This window comes from Tiliqua scincoides, chromosome 5, assembly GCF_035046505.1.
Source record: "Tiliqua scincoides isolate rTilSci1 chromosome 5, rTilSci1.hap2, whole genome shotgun sequence".
Taxonomy (NCBI): Eukaryota; Metazoa; Chordata; class Lepidosauria; order Squamata; family Scincidae; genus Tiliqua; species Tiliqua scincoides.
Window position 1 is genome coordinate 22,711,556 of NC_089825.1, and position 21,329 is coordinate 22,732,884.

The following is a 21,329-nucleotide window of genomic DNA, read 5'->3' on the forward strand; positions in this document are numbered from 1 at the left end:
TAAACAGAGATGCATCCCTGATCTTCATCCAACGTATTCCTCACCTAATATGACTAGCAGCCCAATCCTAACCTATGCTGCTACAACCAGGCTGCACAGTCTACGCTGAATCCAGAACAGTTTAGAATAGACTATAGGTTTTCTCGGGGTAAGGGGTATTTTCCCCCTTACCCCGTAATATTCCAATGTGTCCAATGGCACTGATGCAAGTCTAACCAGCCCAGCGTAGGGCGTTCAGGCCTAGAAGGAAGGATAGGATATGGCAAAGGCCTCCTCCATTGATCCCAAATGCTCCCAGGCCTGATCTGCCCCGTTCCACTCTCCCTGCACGAAACGCACCACTTTGCTTCTGTTCCACCCCGCCCAAGCACCTGTGCAACTTGGCACTTTCCTTAGCTCCGCCAGCAGCCAGAGGTTTTAATACAGCACTGTTGCAGGCCTTCCGGCTGACGCTGATAACTCCTGAGTAGTCACAAATGTGCTTTATGGCACATTTGCTACACTCTAGGCCTACACATCCCCTGGGGGCTGGGGATAAGAATAGGCCCTCAGTTTGGCTGTACTTGTCGTAAGAGGCGACTAAACAGCTACCGGGTAGATGGGACTTGTTAGCCTGGGAAGGCAACTCATCTGAGAGAAGGAAAACTCTGATCCCAAACCTCCACTGCCTTGTGGCTACATCCAGTTAGGGAAAAGGCTTCAGGAGTCAACCTCGAGGCAAAATCCGGAGCCAGAGTCCCTGAGACAGTTCATGGCTGAACACAGTCACGTTCTGGCAACTCCTGCGACGCCGCTGGAACCAACCGTATTGGCCTCTGCCTTTCCATTGGACCATTTCAGCGACGTGGAGAGGGGGGATTTGCTGCATGGGAAACAGTCTATCCTCCATATCTACTTTACCCAGGCTTCGCGCACTGGAGAGGACACTCTGTTCCAGAACCACCATTCAGAGCGTGACACCATAGTCTTCCGAGACTGAAGGATGCCAACAACAAGGCCTACACAGTGGCTGTTGTGCCAGCGGAGCCAGAGTTTAGGATTATGCTGTAAAATTCTGGCTACATATATCACAACAACACTGTAGACAGCACTTTTCTTCCTTCCTTTCTTTCTTTTGTGTATGGCTGTAACTCACCTCCCTACTCCCTCCTCCTTCTCCCCTCACTCCACACTGTTGTTCTTGGTGGTGATGACCTCAGTTGGTAGCCCCTGGAGGCCCAGGAGTCAGGCAATGGGGAGAGGAAGCAGAGAGTGCCCCAAGGGTAGATCAGAAGACAGGTCTGAACTTCTTGATAGAGGTAACTAAGGCCACAATTCCTGAGGCTCCCATGAAGAGAAGCTTCTGCTTAAATTTGTGGAGCAACCACCCACCCTCAGATAAGACCAGGTGAACCCAGGGGAATGCTGCTGAAGTGAAAAGGGATTCATATGGGAGCCAGGCCCCTCTTTTTCCCTTGCTGAAGGGAGGGAATACCAGGGGCACAGCAGTTGCTGGGCAGAAGGCCATATGTTTGATTATGAAAAATCCACATTATTCAGAACTGATTCTGGTTCAGGATTAAGCACTTTTTAAAAACTCACGTTCTCCTTAGCACATTCACATCTTCCTGACTGTGGCAAGAAACCAGGTCTCCTCCAATTGTCCGGCAAAACTCTAGAGCTTCAAACCAAGTTTTCAAGTACTTTTTCTCATGATGAAACACCTAAGTGCAAATGAAGTACAATTTCATACTTAGTCATAAATATCAGCTTTTCCGGGGGGGGGGGGGTCTTTATTATCCTGGGGTACTGGGGACTAAAAAAACTGATTTGGATAATGATCTGCAGTTAGTACGGACTCTTTTCCTAGATGGAATAATGGGATAGACTCCAATTGGGACCAGAAGATTTGAATCAACCCACTTAAAGCTTATTTTGAAATTTTTTCAATTGTAAATGTATTTGAATTGTTACTACACACTCATGGAAGTGAATGGGGGGAGAGAGTGACAGAAACGAAGGGGGGTTCATCTGCCATCTCTTCATCACTTCCATCCTTGACAAGTTCAGATGATCATCTCCACAGTTTCCTCTACAGTAGAGACACTTGCCCAAGGCTCTGATTCCCTGACTTGTTTCGATGAACTGAAGAGTCGTTTGCTTTCCTTTAAGCATTTTATCATTATGAATTTTATGAGAAGCAGAAGACAGCCTGGGAAGAAGGCAGTAATACCACAGAACAGTCACTGGGGAGCAGCAGAGAGCTTGATTTCAGCATCTCTGTGCTCTTCTGCATTTTAAGGCAGAACTGCTTCCATTCCTGCTAATTGTTTTGGAGACAGCCTGTCCAAAGAACCTAATGAGTTTATTTTCCCTTCAATAAACTACCCTTTTAACTTCAGGAAAGCATACAAGGGAGACACAGATAATAAAGACTCCTGTACCCAATTTGCCCCCAGCCTCTGGAATTTTGCAAATTCCCATCTGCCTTGATTCAAGGCTTTTCTTTTCACTCTCCAACATCAACTTCCATGTCTTCTACTACTTTGACCTTACCTGTTAATCTTTGTAACTGAAGACAGCAATAACAAAGGTATCAAAGGAAAGGTGGTGGGAGAGCGGGAGGGCTGGAGGAGTGTGGAACAGGATGGTGACAGGGGCAGGGAATGGGCAGAATAGGTTCAGGAAGGGGCCATGTTTGGTGGCAACAGTGGCACTGAATCCGAACCCCCGTTCCATACCTGAACCTGCAGTGTAGACCTATGTGGACCTGAGCCAGTTTTTTAACACAGGTCCAAGTAGACCCCCTACACTGTGGAGGTTTACCCCCAGATAAGAGAACTATTGTTGCCTTACTCAAAGGAGACCTCAGCAATCGTCCCCATGCAGGGTGCAGCTGTAACTATTCTGGCACTGCTGCATTGGTGGGGAAAACTGTAGGATTGGGCTCTTATGAAGCCTTGTTTTAACAGTTGCTTTGCCAGCACCTGAGCTGGCAGTGGCAGAACCTCCAAAGCGCAGGTGATCTTGGCTGGTGGCATCTTTTTCACCCACAACTGTGCCAATATTCTATTTCAGGGGTGCTCAAACCCTGGCTCTGGGGCCACTTGTGGCCCTCAAGGACTCCCAATCCGGACCATGGGGAGACCCCATTCTCCAACGAGCCTCTGACCTTCCAGAGACTTGCTGGAGCCCATGCTGCAACTGCTCTCAGCGTGAGGGCAACTGTTCTACCTCTCGTGTTAGCTGTGGGACAGGGGCTCCCTCCACTGCCTGCTGTTTCACACCTGGTAAGGAAAAGCTGGCCTTACTTTTTGCAAGGCCTTTTGTAGGTCCTGAGCTATTGCAAGACCTTCATTCATTCATATAAGTTCCATCTCTAATATATTAATTTATGTTAATTTATTCAAATTTGAAATGTAAATTAATTCTATTTTTCCCGGTCTTCAACACAGTGTCACAGAAATGATGTGGCCCTCCTGCCAAAAAGTTTGGACACCCCTGTTCTATTTCATACCCAGAAAGAGTCGTTAAAAAAAAAGAAAAATGACTGTCACTATGGAAAACCCCACCAGCAAATACATTGATTTACAAAATTGTATACTTACTTTGATACATGAGTCTCCCATGGGAGTCCATTCTTCTGGACACTGGGGTGCACGAGTTGTAACTGGGGCAGGAGGAGTTGTCATATCTTCTGCCCATCGTTTGCAGAGGAAATTTGCTTTGCTCTCACAACTCAGAACGTCCCACAGGCCAGCTGCAGTTCCAGTTCTCATGGCAACACAGCCAGGATTTTGCCCTTTTGGAGATATAAGTAAAGAGTTAGATAATTTTTGTCGTCTTAGACATCCTTTGTGAGATGGGACCTCCTCCCTGATAGATTTCCCTAGTACTTACCAGGCATGTCTGAATTCCAGTGGGTGAACAGAACAGGAGCTCCATTAGTCCAGTTAAGAGTTCCTGGCTGTTCTGTAACTGAAAGGCCAATCCAAAAATATTTCTCATGATGAAAGCCCACTAGGCTTGTCAGGTAGGCCTGTTCGTATCTGCAGAGAAGAGGGAGATGTCACTATTCCAGATTATTGTAGCTGCCAGGCTACAAAATGTGAACTATTGGAAACAAAATGAAATTCCTCATATAAGATAAAGATGCTATTTTAATAAGGGCACCCCTTATTTTTTAATCCTAACCCCTTAATCCTAACCCCTTATGTCAGTGCTTTCCAGCACTGACATAAGGGCAATGCAGCTCCGAGGTAAGGGAACAAACATTCCCTTTGAGGAGGCCTCCATGAGTGACACCCAACTGCAGGATGCAGCACACATCCCATTGGCACCGCTATGCCAGTGCTGGAAAGCACTGACATAAGGGGTTAGGATTGCGCCCTAATACACACACACATGCAGCGTGTCTTAAAAAATGTATGCCAGGCCATTGATTTTTGTGGGGGATCCATTCCAGGACCCCCTGCGAGTATTAAATGCCATGGATAATGAAATTCCTGGAACTACCCATGTGGAGCTGCAATTACTTACCAGGGGGCCCATTGCAGCCTCCTAAGAAGCCTCACAGACATGACTAGAAGGCAAAAATGCATCTAAGCCAGTGGTTCCCAAACTGGTGGGTTGAGACCCACCAGAGGAACCAGAAGCAGGGCACTCCCCCTTAAGGAAAGTGACCCTGTTCCAATAGCAGCAACAGTGCAGCAGAGATCGCAATGCTGCTGCTGTCAAGGAGCTTTTTTACTTACCTGGGGGATGGCGCTGGCCTTGTGCAGGGTGCTGCAGGCTGCAGAAGAGATCAGAAAGGGCGTCAAGCCTCCAGGACCCTGCAGGAGGCCAGTTAAGTAAAAAAACTCCCTTGGCAGAGCCCGCACTGAAATTTCTGCAGCTCTGTAGCTGTCCCCCTCCCCAACCACACAAACACTTGCCTGGGGGAAAGCACTGGCCTCCTGCAGGGTCCTGGAGACTTGAAGCCCCCTCTGATCTCATCTGCAGCTTCCAAGACCCTGCAGGAGGCCAATGTTTGCCTCCTGCCCCCCCCTCCCCGCCCACTCAAACACTTACTTGGTTCCCAGCTGCCCCATAGGAGTTTGGGAACCACTGATCAAAGCGACTGATCAGTGTTTGTATTTTGTTCCTTCCCTAGGATCTTTGAAAGATACCTGCTATCCACCGAAGTCAGAAAACTCTTGTTCAGTTCACAGAATGCCTTTGCTTCTGAAAATGTCACAGCAGTTTCTCCAGCTAAGTAACAATAAAAGCCATGCCTTTTCCAGCCCTGTCGATATAAAAGCAGCAGCAATTGCAAGTTATGGTAATAGATTAGGTTGGAGCCGCTGAACATTTTTTATGAACGCTGCTCACTGGTTATACTTCAAAAAAATATAGGCCGCAGTCACCAAAGGGTGGAAACAATTACACACTAAGGGATCACCTAGATATTAACTTAAATATGTAACCTGATGCTGGGTATTTTGGTTTCTTTACTGAAGCAACAGACCATGCAAATTATATTTTTGTACTATGTGTATTCTTTGTAGTACCACAGTAGCAGGCAGCTGTGGTACAAGGACATGTGCAAGAGGGATCTGAAGGCCTTAGGAGTGGACCTCAACAGGTGGGAAACCCTGGCCTCTGAGTGGCCCGCTTGGAGGCAGGCTGTGCAGCATGGCCTTTCCCAGTTTGAAGAGACACTTGGCCAACAGACTGAGGCAAAGAGGCAAAGAAGGAAGGCCCATAGCCAGGGAGACAGACCAGGGACAGACTGCACTTACTCCCAGTGTGGAAGGGATTGTCACTCCCGAATTGGCCTTTTCAGCCACACTAGACGCTGTTCCAGAACCCCATTCAGAGCGTGATACCATAGTCTTTCGAGACTGAAGGTTGCCAACTAACTAACTAACTAATAGTGGGCAACCAAATGTTGAAAACTGAAGCACCCTGACATCAATGACAAAAAGTACAATCAACATATTTAAATGAGCCCCTGCTAACTGGTTAAGAGGCAATTTTTCAAGTGGGTGCTCCTCTTTTATTTAGCAGGGGGAGAGTAACTGGCCCACCTCACTTCAGCAGTGTCTTTTCTAGTGGCTGTCTGCTGGTGTTACATCTTTTTAGATTGTGAGCCCTTTTGGGACAGGGAGCCATTAGATATTTAATTTTCTCTGTAAACTGCTTTGTGAACTTTTTGTTGAAAAGCGGTATATAAATACTGTTGTTGTTGTTGTTGAATGAATGATGCAGGGTCTTTAGGGCCTCTATAAGGAGCCAGATTGGGCACTGATCAAGAACTGTTGGGAGAGGTAATCCGGCGATTTGGAGTGGGGTGCCATCAGTAAGCTGATGCCACCAAGTTCTATCTCTCCTTTCCACCAGATTCCAAGGTGGCCGCTGAGGCCCCAGAGTGCTGCCTGGAGTTGGTTGGGACCTGGATGAGGGCCAACAAACTGAAATTAAATCTGGGCAAGGCAGAGGTTCGCCTGGTTCAGAAATTCACAATTCAGGTGCTAAAGTATCATCCTGCAATGAACGGGGTTGCACACTCTCCTAAGGAGCAGGTCTGCAGCTTGGGGGTCTGCCTGAATTTGCAGCTGCTTCTGGAGTCCCAGATGGTGGCTGTGACCGGGGGTGGGGGAGTGCGCTTTGTTCAGCTTTGGCATATATGCCAGCTGTGGCCATGCTTGGATTGTGCAGACCTGGCACGGTGATCCACGTTACAGTGACATCAAGGTTAGACTATTGTAACGCACTCTACGTGGCACTGCCCTTGAAGACAGTGCAATTAGTGCAGAATGCGGCAGCCCATGTGCTTGCTGGAGGTAGGCGGTTTGACTCTGTTGAGGAGCTACTCTGGTGGCTGCACTAGCTGCCCATTCTTTTTCAGGCCCAATTCAAGGTGCTGGTCTTGACCTTTAAAACCCTTAACAGCTTTAGGACCAGGGTATCTGAGAGACCGCCTACAATCTGGTTCATCCCCCCCCCCCGGTCATTGGAGAAGGCCCTTTTATAAGTGTGCTCCCTATGGAAGTGGGAAAGAGAGTGGCAAGAAATAGGGCCTTCTCAGCAGTAACACCAATGTTATGGAACTCCCTCCTTCTTAGCTTACAAACCGCTCTCACCTTAGAGGCTTTCCGGCGAGGCCTAAAGATATGAATATTTAAATCAGCCTTCTAAGTTTGGATATTGTGTGTGTTTTTAGATGGGGTAGATGTTCTGGGTTTTCCCCTTTATTTACTGTTGTTGCCAGCTTATGAGTTTATCTTGGTCTAATGCGATACTTTTAATGCTGCCATTTTCAGTAGTTTTAATATTTATACTTTTTACTGTGATTTTATGTTATAAACCGCTTTGAATGCCCTTTGGGGAGATAAATTGGGGTAGAAATTTAGTAAAAATGAATAAACTCATGATGGTGTGAAGGCCCTCTCAACCAGACTAAATCCTGGAACTCCCAGTACCAGTGGCACGTCAGCCAAGAGATATATGCCACCCGGCCGGGTATTGTGTATCCCCAGTGAAAGCATCCCCCAGAGACATCTGCATCATTGCAGGGCTTCTAGGGGATGCTCCCATTGGCTAGTGAGGAGGGTAGACCCAGTTTCACCCTGCAGCATGTAAACTTGGAGGAAGCAAGATTGTCCAATGCAATTAACTGGGATTGAACAAGGACTTTGAACAGTACTTGCAACCCTGAAGCACACTAGCACCATGGGGAAAAAAATCTTACCGATCCTTATATGCAACAAAGAGCAGAAGGAGTGAGGAAGCCTTGATACTAGAACATAGGACTGGAAACTGGGGAAGGTTGGGTGGGCAAAGGGAAGGCAAACAATATGAGGCTTGGATATTCGAGCAATAAAGGCTAAGATGACCCACATAAGCAAGTGAACCAATTCCAAGTTGGCAAATTTATAAAGAAACATAATTTGGAACAATTAGAATTAGCAGTTTGACGCCCATAACGTTATTCTACACGATTTGCTCGAAACTTGCCTTCTGACAGTGGGCATCTGCAACTTCAGGCACTACAGAAGCAGATGGCAAAGGCTCTTTTTTGCAGATGTAACCAAGTTCCACTTCACAGAAGTAATCAGCCCAATATCCATTCTGGAGATGAAAAGGGGAAGACATAAATCTCAGTGACCATCTTTGCATTTCTCTTCTTCCCACTCTCCCATACTTTCCTGTGACTCTGCATACTGCAGACTTTGCATACTGTCCTATGCAAAACTCTTTATTTTTATATGAGCCAGAGAACTGCAGCAAATACTGAATGCCTTTGAACTTCAGGCGGCTCATGGATAGACCAGCCCTGTTTGGCATGTCAAATGTTAAACAACTGTTACCCTGCACATGCCCAATCTTGTCTGATCTTGGAAACTAAGCAGGGTCAGGCCTGGTTAGTACTTGGACGGGAGACTGCCTGGGAATACCGGGTGCTGTAGGCTTATACCACAGTCTTTTGAGACTGAAGGTTGCCAACCATTTGTTAAACAAATTCAGAGTTATGAGTATTTTCCTCTTAAAAATGCAGCTTTTTTTCCTCAGGCAAATGAGTACCTGCACCACAAAGAACTGGGTTCTACAATCTTTACATAGATCAGTGTTTCCCAACCTAGGAGTTGCATTGAAACCACCCAAATACTATCAAGTGATCTGAGACATTCACTGTTCTGGCTTCCAAGATTTCAATAGCATTTCTCATTCATAACATTGCAGTCTAACGTTGCTAGAAACTTTTATTTTATATACATATAACACTCTGATGTTCTGCAGACCACTGTCACCAGCGCACTGCCCTGGGGGCTGTGAGTGGGTGATCCTGACCCACAGTACCCCTTTTGTCATCAGTAAGTTAGTGGCGGGAGTGGATGCAGGAGGATCAGGTGGCAAGGAGACCAGGCTGTCATCTAATATCAATCCTGTAGCCTGCAGCAGTTGACTCAAAGGGCAGATTTCTGGGGCTGGGCCACCTATATCCTGTCCACCTATATCCATCGCTCCCCCTTATTCTCCTGTTATCTGAATTTGATAAGGAAGCGCAGGGTAGAAGAGAGTGACGGGCTACAGTGTGAAAGATCAGCCCTGGTCTCCACAAGTCCTGTTCTGCTTCCCTTGTCCTTTCCAAATTTAAAAAGAGAGAAAAGTGACTGCTGTGCACATCCACATAAAGCAGGCCTGCATTTGATTCTCTGTCCGAGGCACCAGGAAGCATTGGACCTGTTCAGAATAAGCCCTACTGAGGAGTATGACTCATTTCAGATACATGCATAGATGCAAGCTGCCAATGCTGACATATTTTTCCACTGAGGAAAAACACTGATGAAAGGTGATAGATGCAATCCTATGCAGAGTTAGATGCACTCACTGATTTCAGTGGTTCTAGAAACGCAGGACTCTGTAAAATAGGCCAAAGAGAAACTTACTACATGAGAAAAAAATGTCTTTCACCAGTTGTCAGAACGGAACTTGCTTGCAGACAGCCTTTCACACAAAACGAAATGTAAGAAAATAGGTCTTACTACTAGACAGCTAGAGATGCCTTGTTTTTACCTCTCCGCTCATGAGAACACAGTCTTTTTGCACGTCTGCTATGTACTGGGGTTCTCCTCTCTGCCACTTGGTGAATCTCACTTGTGTCCCATCACTCCATTCAAAATACATTTGGGTCTTCTGATCATTCAGTCCTATCCACAGCTGATCATCTGGTCCTAAGGACAGAAATGCATGTTCTTGGTTTGCTCCCAAACTGAATTATCAAAAGCCCATATGTTCAAACAGTAAATCCCAGCCCGCAGCAGTACAGGTGTATCGATATGAATGTGGTGGAAAATGCAATCTAATTGTGCAGTCCAAGTCCTCAGAGGCAATTAGGGACAGTCACATACTGTCAACAATCAGCTTGTGGGCTGCCTGAGGTAGCCCAATTCCACTGCACAAATTTAGGATCCCAAAGGATCTCCTCTATGGAGAACTCGTGCAAGGAAAGCACCCTACAGGTAGACCACAGCTGCGATACAAGGACATCTGCAGTCACAGGGCTGGGCTGTCCCTTGTCTGCAATAGACTCTGACAGTGCAGAATTGGTCTGCTCCAGCCTTTAACAGCTAGAGGTTCATGAATGCGGAAAACCAACATTTTGTGGCAAGTTCCTCTTGTACTCACTGTAGCCAAGCTGAGAAATGACGAAGCCAAATTCTTCAATGTTGTGTATACTGGCTAGATCTCCACCTTCCTTTCGACATGATTGTTGTGCGCCTTTCCATGCCCGGCTGTCTCTACGAAGTTGATAACAGTGGCCTGCATATGCTACCCAGCCACTCGGACATGCAATAGGCTTAGTACCATCTAGAATGAGAACAAGCGAATTTTAGGGCAATCTTGGGGGGGGGGGGAGAAGATAATTCCTCATCTGCCATTGCTTTGTGATTAATTCAATTCCTCAATTAAAATATACACAATTGAATCAGAGTGAAATCGCCATTTCTGCCCAACATTGCATACATGCAACAGGGACCAAACGTGTACATCTGTGGGCCGGGCAAAAATGGATTAAAAGGACTAGTTCACTTGTCCCATTCCAAGAGGAAGTTGTTCCCAACAGGACACAATCCTTTACAATCCAGAAGAAGCTGTACCTATTATAGCAGAGATTTTCAATCTTTTTCATCTCATGGCACACTGACAAGGCGCTAAAATTGTCAAGGCACACCATCGGTTTTTTGACAATTGACAAGGCACACCATACTGACAGCAGGGGCTCACATCCCCCAGTGGCCCTATTAATAAATGATCCTCTCCCAAACTCCTGTGGCACACCTGCAGACCATCTGTGGCACACCAGTGTGTCATGGCACGGTGGTTGAAAATGGCTGTATTATAGCATAGCGCCATATGAATTCTATGTGGAACAGTTCTAGCTTTGGTTCATTTGGATACAACACATTTGTCTATTGACTTACTGTATACATATAGACACATAAACATACAATTAAAGATAGTCACAGATCGCCTTTTTCTATTATGAAGTTTTAGGTGGCACACACAGGATTTCTGGGTGGTTTCCCATCCAGGCAGTGACCTGCTTAGGAACATTGCTGCTTGGCTCAGACAATACGCTCCGATAATTGTGCTTACAAATCCATGAAGTACTTTTGCTAATCTCTCCCATTCCATGCATCTGTTATTGGCAAGGTCACCTAAAACTTGTTTTAGATACTAGGATCCTACCTTAAGAATGAGGGAATGTTCATAGAGCTCAACTTCAGTTCCAGTGTACCACCCTACCTGAAGGAATATCATCTAACGAAGAGTTTGCTTTTATGCAAATATATCCAAGTTTCTCTTCACACTTTTTATTCTCCCATTTGCCAGTCACAGATTGCATCGATGCACATATTTTCTCTGGTTCTGGAGATGGACTACCTTTTAGAAAGGAAGGAACAATCATTGCTCGCGTGATATATTAACAGTATAGCTCCTTCTGTCATGAGTACATGAAATTCTGCAAGATAATAAATTCCATAGCTGGGCAGTGTCATAGTCTTCTTTAGATAGTCTTTCTGACATTTCCAGGAATAAAAAATAACGACAGAGTAAGCCTGATGCATAAGCTCCATAACTGGGCAATAAATGTAAACATCATTTATGGTTCAATCCATGGTTCTCAAACTTTTTAGCACCAGGGCCCACTTTTTCAAATGGCACTCTATTGGGGCCTACCTAGATTTACCAGACTTTTAAAAAAGGAGATTTAGAAAAATAATATTGTAATTATTTATTCCTTTATTAATAATGTAATAATTATTATTTAGTAATAATGACCAGAAAAAAGACCCTCAAACTTTATCGCTCTGTATTTACGCATGCTTGTAAACTGCAGGGCAGTTAGCAGCTACCTTGCAAACTGCAGGAGCTGAGTTCTTTGTAGGGTAATTAGCAGCTATAATATCTGATTTTTCAATAACCTCAAGGCTTGAGGCAAATAGTTATCTGATCTTTCCATCACCCTGTGGTGACCTACCAAAAATCAGGTCACAACCCACCAGTGAGTCCAGACTCACAGTTTTGGAACCACTAGTTTAATCATTATGAGAAGGCTACAAAACTTGTTTCTAAATGCCATCGTGGCTTAAAATGAACTCCCACAGGCAGTCCAAGGGTTTTAAAATACTCTAGACCCCATTCAATTCCTTTGAGGATTAATATTAAATGGTGATGGTTTTCAGTTCTAATCTCATTCTTGGTCTCCACTCACCTGGAGCCCAGTTTAAATATCTGAAAGGCCGGTTGGCCATCCACTGCCATCCACTGTCAACATCCAAACTGTTAAGCCCGATCCAGTAATCACTCTCCAGGCTACTAGTTAACCCTATTTGAGAAAAGAAAATCAGTTGCATTGTATGACATAACTTTGAGTTTTCTAATTATTAAAGTAAGAGGGAAAAGTAAAAACACAAAAACTGGTACAGACTAATTAGGGATGCTGAATTCTCTTTAAAAGCAGGTCATGTGCCTTAAAAGCCTGTGAATCAAGCAGAAATGAAATGAATGCAGGATTTTCTCAACATGGAGATGTAATTATTGATTATTGACCCAATGAATTCATTCTTGTTAAAGACACAGGAGATCTGCCGGAAGATTTGATAACTCTTCAGCTGCCGCTCACTGTCACAAACTAACTTTTCCCTGTTGCTCTTTTCTCATTGCTTTGTTACATCATACCTGTCAGGTACATTTGTTCATGCAGTTCTGTGATGCTCACTAATTCTGCATTTTGTTGCAGACAACTTTTTCTTGCTTGGTGCCATGGTAGTGCGGAATGGGAGTTGATCTGGTAAAAGTCTCCTGTTAATTGATTCTGGATCCAGAAGAATGCATCATGATCTGTGCGAAAGGTTAACAACAGTGTCACATCATCAATCAGTCAAGGTGAAGCTAAATTTAGTTAGCAAAAACATGGAATTACAGCTAAGGAGTGCTTAGAATAGAAATGCATGGGCAGGTCTGTCTTTTATTCTACATGATATATTGCATGTTTGTCACAGTACATATTCTAGCTCATTAGATACCAGTATCGCACAACAATATCATTGAAAGCCTCTATACATCAACGTATCTTTTCACTTTTACTGCTGGGTGACAAAAGTGCTCAGCTAAACTTAACGACTAGGTAACCTCATAGAAGGAGATGTACTTTATTAGGCAGGCCTGACCTGCTTGAGGGGGGAAAAGGCTACAATCAACACTTTGATCTGGAAGAGAACAAACACCGATCAAACAATTGCAATGGCATGTGCTCCTAACACCTAATCCCAGTCAAGCATGAGCATGCTGTATTCTGCATCAGAATTCTGCATTACAGCAGTCAAACTTGCTACTTCGCCTGTTTCTCACTTTTTGGTAGATATGCAAAACTTCATCTACTGTGTGTGGGTATCCAAAATTGTGAAGACATTCTCCAATAAAGAGCAAGAACCTAAAATCACCTGCTGGAACACCTGCATCAGCTTCTTCACTCACTCACAACCTTCAGATCATGTCTGAAGCTCACGTTTTTCTAGGAAATCTTTCACACTATGCCTTAGTCCTCACTCCCTACTTTAAACAAGCTGAAATACATGTACCTGTAAGAACAGAGCATGCTTCCCCTGCTTCCATCCCTTTCCCTTCATCTGTTATCTCCCTGGTTTCAATTTCTAGATTGTAGTAACTTTGTCTTTTTTACTATATGTAAAATGCCACATTCATCCCCTGGGTGTTGTATAAATCATGAGGAATCATAATTAATAACACCACATTCTTGGATACTTTCAAAACAGGAGTAATAAGATTTCTTTCAGGGAGGTGCATAAATCTCCATCTAGTAAACACCCTTTAATCTATATTAAATATATCTATATCTATAGATATCTAAATCTATATAAGAACAGAATATCTGTATTATCAATATTGCTAATTACTAAATGATTAGTAAGTTTGCTATTCATACTAGCACATCGAAGAAAAACATGTGTATTGTGTCAAACAATTTCAGCAAGTATCCTAAGGGGGAATTCTGAGCACCTATATTTTTGCCTGCAAAAGGGATCAGCCCACAGACAAGATAATGGTTTCTCTTGATGCTGCCCTCTTTCTTCTGCTTTACCCTCCCAGAATGTGCCTCCACAATGATACCCACTTGACAGGTGGCCCATCCCATGATTTCTTTCCACTGCAATGAAAGGAGAATTCATGCCAATCAGCTTTTCATGTGATCAGACTTCGCAGTGAAATTCCCCACTCACGCACCCTTGAAGGTACATGGGGTATTGGAATGATGCTAGTCACCAATATACTATGTGGAGAAGAGGTGGAGGATAGCACAGAGTGACAAATGCAACAGAGATGCTTGCATAGTCTGTCAATGGGGACTAGGAAGAGTGAGGTTCTTTGGAATGCATCAGCCAAACTTCTCACTGCAAACCTCAAGAAGTATTTTAGGACTTAATACATACAGGCACTTCGTCACTGTTGTATCTTGACTCATGAAAGCACTTCTTGGTGCAAATAAGAAATGTCTTTCCATTAGAAAACTGTATCCATCCCATTACTGATCTTCACTCTGCTCTGGCTTTCTGGGGAAATCCCCCCGCCCCTTCCTGCATATCAGTTGCACAATCTGTGCCAAGAGGAGCAAAGATACCAGCTTCCCTTTTCTATAAGTAGGAAGGATATTTATGTCAGCACCATGCACATGATGGCAAGGGAAAGGCTTCAGTAAAGCCACCTTGTAAAGAGTTTACCTTTCACTGGACAATATCCAGTTAAAGAATCTTCATCAACATCTGCAGTTGTTCCACACCAGAGCCGTCCATGTTCATCACCTTCCCTTGTGCATTCGCTGTACCATTTATTCATATACTTGAATGGGAATACACAGGGGCTTCCGAAGGAATTGCCTTCTATGGTAAACAGAGCTAAAGGGAAAATTGGATAAAAGCAAAGTTAGACTGGGATTTTACTGAAAATAAAAATATGGAGAGGAGAGGAAGCTCTTGATCCAAAGCTTCAGGTGTGCTCTGATACATATGCGTTTTTTGCCTGTGCAAGCTGCCATGCTCGCATCAATGGTGGAAGCAGTTTTGTGCACTCATTCCTTTGTCTGCATGCTGAACAGTATTCTCTTCTACTGAAGTGAATCAGAAAGCCCTTGTGGCAGGAATACTGTGTACATAGTAAATCTCAGAATCACAGGTGACAGAAGACAAATACAAGTCCAAAACCTTTATTAGGAACAACCAAAATTAACAAGATAACAGCAACATTTTGGAATCCTGTAGGATTCTTCATCAGGCTAGAAGGTAGGAAGAAAAGGGATGGGTAGATCTCCCAAAAGTCTCTCATTTCTAAAAGCCAAAGACAGAAATGTAACGAATTGCCTAGTTAGGCCTAGTTGGACTATTCACCCATTGAGATCAGGACCACTGACTGGCAATAGCTGCCCTTTCCGACAGGAAGCCTGCCTTACCTGAAGATGCTGGGAATTGAACTTGGGGCCTTCTGCATGCAGACAAGATTTTCTTCCACTGATCTGTGCCTCCTGCCTTACTTTAGATGAGTAAAGTGTATCTGTGGGCTCTCTTTTGCCAAGGGGCTCTGCCCCAACCCCACCAAACTTTCACTCTGGGTGCCACCCACTGGGCCTCTAGTTTCTAGCCCTTGCCCCAATGGTTCATACTACCAGAGCCCACTCAGGTGATAATTCTATCAAGAGTTGGAACCAATAGCACTGGGTTAAAGCGTGCAATCCTGCCATGCATTACACGTAAACAAGTTTTCCTGGATAAAGTAGGGGCTTGACTTTGGCTGGATTTTGGTGTTAATGGTCCAAATACATTTTAAAAATGGATGCTAAAGAAAGACGCTAGGATTAAAACAACATGTGTTGCAATCTTGATGTTCATTTCTGAAGCATTTACCTTTTCAGGAGATTTATCGGGAACGGAGAAAAGTTGTAATAAGCAGGATGCATAGGACAGATACACAATTTAATGCAAAGTAAGAGAGGATTCATTTTCAGAAGTTTACCTTCATAGCCCTTTGAGCAGAGGTTGTCTTTTGTTCCGTAGATTGTCCAAGTATTCTTGGGTAGTTTTTGCAGAATCAAAGTACTCTTACGCCCACCAACAGCCTGTAGAAACAGCTCTTCTCCATGGAGTGCAAGGCTCTTATTTCTGCAATCCCATTTCTGAAGTTCGCTGGTCTTGTTACAGGGCAAGAGTGCAATGGAAGCCTTGTTGGCTTTGGAAGAGACTGTCAGACACAGCTTCACTGCCATGTTCATTATCTGGTCATTGGAAACCCACTTAAAATTTTGCCACTCATTAGTCTTGCTGCAGTAGTCCAGGGTGATGGTGCGATTATTGAGAGGTTGGATACAGACTTTGAGGTATTCACTGTATATCAGAAAACGGTCATTCTCTGTCGTGTAAAGAGAGAAAAATCATGTTCACATTGTGAAACTGTGGCCTCCTGCATGGAAACTACTGTTAGGATGAAGATCTTAAGATCCAAAATAAGACAGAGTAAAGAGGTAGAAATGTCTCTCTGTTGATTCAGCGATTTATTTTCATGACCCCAAATACGGTGATGCCTTATGGCTAAACTGGAAGTTATGCAGGATACATGTGTTGGTCTATCTTTAAAAAAAAAAAAAAGATGCAGCAGGGGGCACGCCAAATGGGACATTCCTGGAGCGGGGGGGGGGGGAGGCATAGCAGGAATGCACGTTGCCCTGTGAGTTCCAATCCTGATTACACATGGCCCTTACATTCTATTTTTAATTTGAAAAAAACTTCCACTGGACTTCACTAAAATAGCATGTCTGGTGCACAGTCAGGATTGGAACCATGGTAGGGGCAAAGTGCTACTGTCCCATGATCCCTTGCAGAACTTCTGCTGCATTTTGGATGCCCTTTGGGTACTGCATACTATCTTATTTTGTGCCTATGTGCTAATCCCTTTCAAAGAAAAAAATCAACAAGCACCTGCATTCTATGCAATATGTGGGTTTGCTCTTATTTCTCCATAATTTGTTTCATTTACTACCATGATGCTCATTTTGTTGTCCTCCCAGTAGGTTTGGTTTCTGGCTTATTTTATGTACAGATTTTTAATTTTTTTTTTTATCTTGTATATTTAAGCTACATTTAAGTCATATAAAGTCAATATATTTATATCATTTTTTTAAAAAAAAAGTCTACAATATTAAAAACTCAAAATATAATATTTTTTTTAAAAACAATATGTTTTTTAAAACATAAAGTCATTAAGATGATAATGAAGAATATTTATATGCTGTTTTTCAGGGAAAAAAAGAATTCACAAAGCAGTTTACCAAGAAAGGGCACAACCCTAACCAGGTCTACTCAGAAGTAAGTCCTATTTTGTTCAATGGGGCTTACTTTCAGGAAAGTGTGGTTAGGATTGCAGCCAAAATCAAGTAACTAAATGGCTCCCTATCTCAAAAGAGCTCACAATCTAAAAACATGCAGGAAAAAAACTAGCACACTACACCAGAAAAGATACTGCACTGAGGTGAACAGGGTCAGTTACCCTCTACCTGCTAAATACAAGAGAACACCCCTTGAAAACGTGCCTCTTTGTCCAGTTAGCAGGGGTAATGTTATTCCTTTAGCATCAAAGTAAAATTTGTTGTTAGGTTTGTTGGAGATTTGTTGTTAGGATTTCCCAATGTCTTATTCTTGGGGGTAGGGAGTAACTGCGAAGAGTTCTGGTTTGGATTGGGGCAATGATTCCCAAACTATGCTGTGGCACCCCAGGGCACCACAGTGCACTCACAGGGACACCATGCCATCTTTTCTTCCCAGCTCACAGGGCCAAGATCTTGCAAGATTCTCATAAGAACAGCCCCACTGGATCAGGCCATAGGCCCATCTAGTCCAGCTTCCTGTATGTCACAGCAGCCCACCAAATGCCCCAGGGAGCACACCAGATAACAAGAGACCTCATCCTGGTGCCCTCCCTTGCATCTGGCATTCTGACATAGCCCATTTCTAAAATCTCATTCAGTGTCGTGTGATGGATGCAGTGCCGTGACAAGGTGCAGTGGATGAAGGGTATCATGGCTGCAGTAAGTCTGGAACCGCTGGATTGGGGTAATGGTATAGGGGGAAAAGGGGTCTATCTCTTCTCCCCTGCACCCATTGCGATGATGCAGATCTCTTTCTCCAAAGCAACTATTAGCCATGGAGAAAACATACAAGGCCCAATCCCATTCAACTTTCCAGTGCCAATGCAGCTGCAATGGAACCCCAAGGTAAGGGAACAAAATTTCTTTACCTTGAGAAGGCCTCCATGACTGCCTCTCCACCACAGGATGCAGCACAAAACCCATTGGCACAGCTGCATCAGTGCTTAAAAATTGGATAGGATTGGGCCCACAGTTACAATGACATCTGTATGTAGACTGATTGAGAAAATTGACTGACTGACATCTGTATGTCCATAGCTAATAGTAGCTTCAAGAGATAGCAATAATTTGGTTCAGAGCTGCAGCACAGGGGAAAATTTTTGAGTCCCCCCCCCCTTCCCCAGAGTCTTGGTCCTGATTTAGCTGTTTGTATCAAAAGACAAAAACACACATTGAGAGATGCATTCACATTATGGTTAGCTTGACCTTCAACACATATTGCTGACAAATATTTCGTCTGTAATAAGTACAGTAAAGAAAGCTTTTCAACTGAACCACACCGATGTCTACATAATTATAACACACCTCTTATATGGTCGCATTAATAAAAAAATTTGAGAAAGACTCTTTTTTATGCAGATTCATCTAAGTTAATATTTGACTGACTTCTTTCTGAGAAGAAGCAATTGTTTTTGTACCCCCCAAAAAAGCCAGTAAAGTAAATGCCTTCAGATTATGTTAGCTATGATTTATTACAATTCTCATCTGATTATTTATGGGTAGATGCATGCAATTGACATATTAATTTCTTTTTCCCATATTGTCTCTCTCATGAATTTTAAATTCACACTATCATCTTAACTTTCAGTAGATTACTTAAGAGTAATCATGATGGAGGCTGCACCTCCACTTCCTTGTGAGATAATCGTAAGTGTGGAAATGAAGATGTACTTACCTGAAATCTGGAAAGCTGGCTGAATGAGAAATAAGAAGCTTAAGAGCAAAAAGGCAGCCATTGGAACGCACAAAATCTTTCACCAAACTCCCCTGCAAATAAGACCAATTTAAGTTAGCTACTTTTTAGGAACTCCTTCAGAAATGAGTCAGGATATTTTCACTTCTGGGTATGGCATTGGGAAATGCTTTTACGTACAAATATAAAAATAATACAAGCTTTCTCTCTCTCTCTCTCTCTCAGTTTCCAGGGAAAGCACTTATTTCAAAAGAAAATGACTGAGAAGTTAAGGTTAAGGGTTCATTCCTTTCCTGTCACTTAGAATCCAACCTGTTGAGAACTAGACAACAGGCCTGAATGCTTGGAAAAGATGGAGAGCAATTGGGGATGGGATATATCGATCACTATGGTTCTTGGAGAATGTGCAGAAACCATTCCTGGCTAAGTGGCAGTCAGGTAGAACATTCTAGCAATGCCAGCTAAGTTCTCAAGAAAGTTCTGAACATGTCCACCACCACATCTCTAGACCTGTGGACCTGAGCAGGCAAATAAAGAATCCTTCCCATCAGATTTCTGATTCTGTGAGCCACCCCATTCTTCTCCCCCATCCAAGCTCTGGAGTGGAAAAGCAGGAAACACAACTCCTGCTCCAGACCTTTTTTGGTATGTGAAGAGGTTGTCTTTTCTTCTACTTGAATCCCTGACTTTATGGGACAAAGTCATGAGGCTGCACTCTAAGCCTGCCTCTCTCTACAGTTAATGATGTGAGCCGGGGTGGGCGGGGAGGCGGGAATCCCCACACCATATTGCGTGTCTGAATATATTGTGAATGTTTTGTCGCATTAAGTGAATGTTTGGCATTCACAGTGCTAGGAAAAGCATACAGCATTGCAGTTGAAGTCATTGCTGCTGTGAGGGAAGCACTTGGTCTTTGTCACAACACTAAGAGGTGACAGAGGTCCCTTCAGGGCAGGGTCTCAAAGACGAATTTTATCAGGGGGCACAAAGTTTCTTTTGGGCCCCTTCCCAAAGGGGGGAGGGGAAGGGATGAAACAGAGTGGGGGAGGGTGGTATCAAGGCTGGGCAGAACAGGGGTGGAAAAGGGCAAAACAGGGCAGGGAGGTGGCAACAGCTGGAAAAGTCTTTGGAGCCCAGGTCTACCAGTTTTCCCAATGTGGATCCTAGAGGTCTACCTGCCCATTCAGCGTCAGCAGCTAGGCACAGTAAAATGGAAAACCAAACACACTCCAACATCTCTCTAAAATCTTTTAAATGTACAAAATCATTGCAGAAAACGAGCATCATTGCATTTAGGCTTACGCTGCAATGGAAAGTGTCTGGTGTATACAAAAATGTACATCTGCAGCAGTTGTAGCCCTGCAGCTCCTGTCCACGCCTTCATGGCAAGCAGATCTACTGCTACTGTAGCAGGCCAGTTTCCTTCCAGATTTGACACTGTGTTAACAAGTGTCATGCATGCACTCCTGGGCCCAGCACATATGACTTTCAGTAGCAGCAGCAGCAGTTGCACACCCAGCATCTGATGTGGGCAGCGATTCCAGGTGAGATAGGAAAATATAAGTTCCCAGGACATTTCTGAGCCCCCTTCTTTGGCTCCTGGGCCCCCTTTTTGACCCTGGGCCCGGGTACAAATTATTCCCTTTACTCCCCTCTCATAAGCCCTGCTTCAGGGTGAAGGTACATCTAGGTACAGACAGGGAACTGCAGCTATTCAACCCATTTGAGAAAACTGTGAATTCAGCCTTCTTAACACATAGATGTACCTTGATCCATTCAAACAGCAATAAATGTCTTCGGATTTTTCCCCCCGGTTATAGCCTTTAGTGGTGAAACTGGATCTTGGCGACTGCATTTCCAGTCTTTCTTTCCCTATGAAAGTCAGAGGTGGCCTTGAGTAAATCACTTTTTCTTTACAGTCTACCCTACAGGGTGCTTGAATGCACTGTAACAGTAGCTCCACGGTGTAAAGTTGTCAGCTGAAATTCTGTTGGATTTTCATCAGGCAGGTAATTTGTTCATTGTGAAATATGAAAAACCACAGCACACCCTGTCGTCACTATGGTGTGGTAGTAGATTCTTATGAATTAGGGTACATCTTGATCATCTTTATTTGCATGGGAGGAGGTCCATCATTGGGGTGATGCACCGGCCTCCTGCGCCAGGCGATGCAAACCC

General features: G+C 44.0%; 1 protein-coding gene across 1 annotated transcript in view; it reads right to left on the bottom strand.

Moving 5' to 3' along the window:
• The window catches only part of MRC1 (mannose receptor C-type 1), a 42,829-nt gene extending 22,993 nt beyond the window's left edge, over positions 1 to 19,836 (bottom strand). The window contains exons 1-14 of the mRNA XM_066627849.1: positions 19,789 to 19,836; positions 19,134 to 19,225; positions 16,054 to 16,446; positions 14,769 to 14,942; positions 12,709 to 12,870; positions 12,242 to 12,355; positions 11,272 to 11,409; positions 10,150 to 10,332; positions 9,538 to 9,695; positions 7,978 to 8,091; positions 5,148 to 5,263; positions 3,880 to 4,028; positions 3,588 to 3,781; positions 1,582 to 1,703 (exon numbers count right to left, since the gene is read on the bottom strand). Coding sequence (XP_066483946.1) covers positions 1,582 to 1,703; positions 3,588 to 3,781; positions 3,880 to 4,028; positions 5,148 to 5,263; positions 7,978 to 8,091; positions 9,538 to 9,695; positions 10,150 to 10,332; positions 11,272 to 11,409; positions 12,242 to 12,355; positions 12,709 to 12,870; positions 14,769 to 14,942; positions 16,054 to 16,446; positions 19,134 to 19,194 — 2,078 coding nt within the window. The 5' untranslated portion in view covers positions 19,195 to 19,225; positions 19,789 to 19,836. The remainder of the gene's footprint in view (positions 1 to 1,581; positions 1,704 to 3,587; positions 3,782 to 3,879; positions 4,029 to 5,147; positions 5,264 to 7,977; positions 8,092 to 9,537; positions 9,696 to 10,149; positions 10,333 to 11,271; positions 11,410 to 12,241; positions 12,356 to 12,708; positions 12,871 to 14,768; positions 14,943 to 16,053; positions 16,447 to 19,133; positions 19,226 to 19,788) is intronic.
• Positions 19,837 to 21,329: the final 1,493 nt, after the last annotated feature.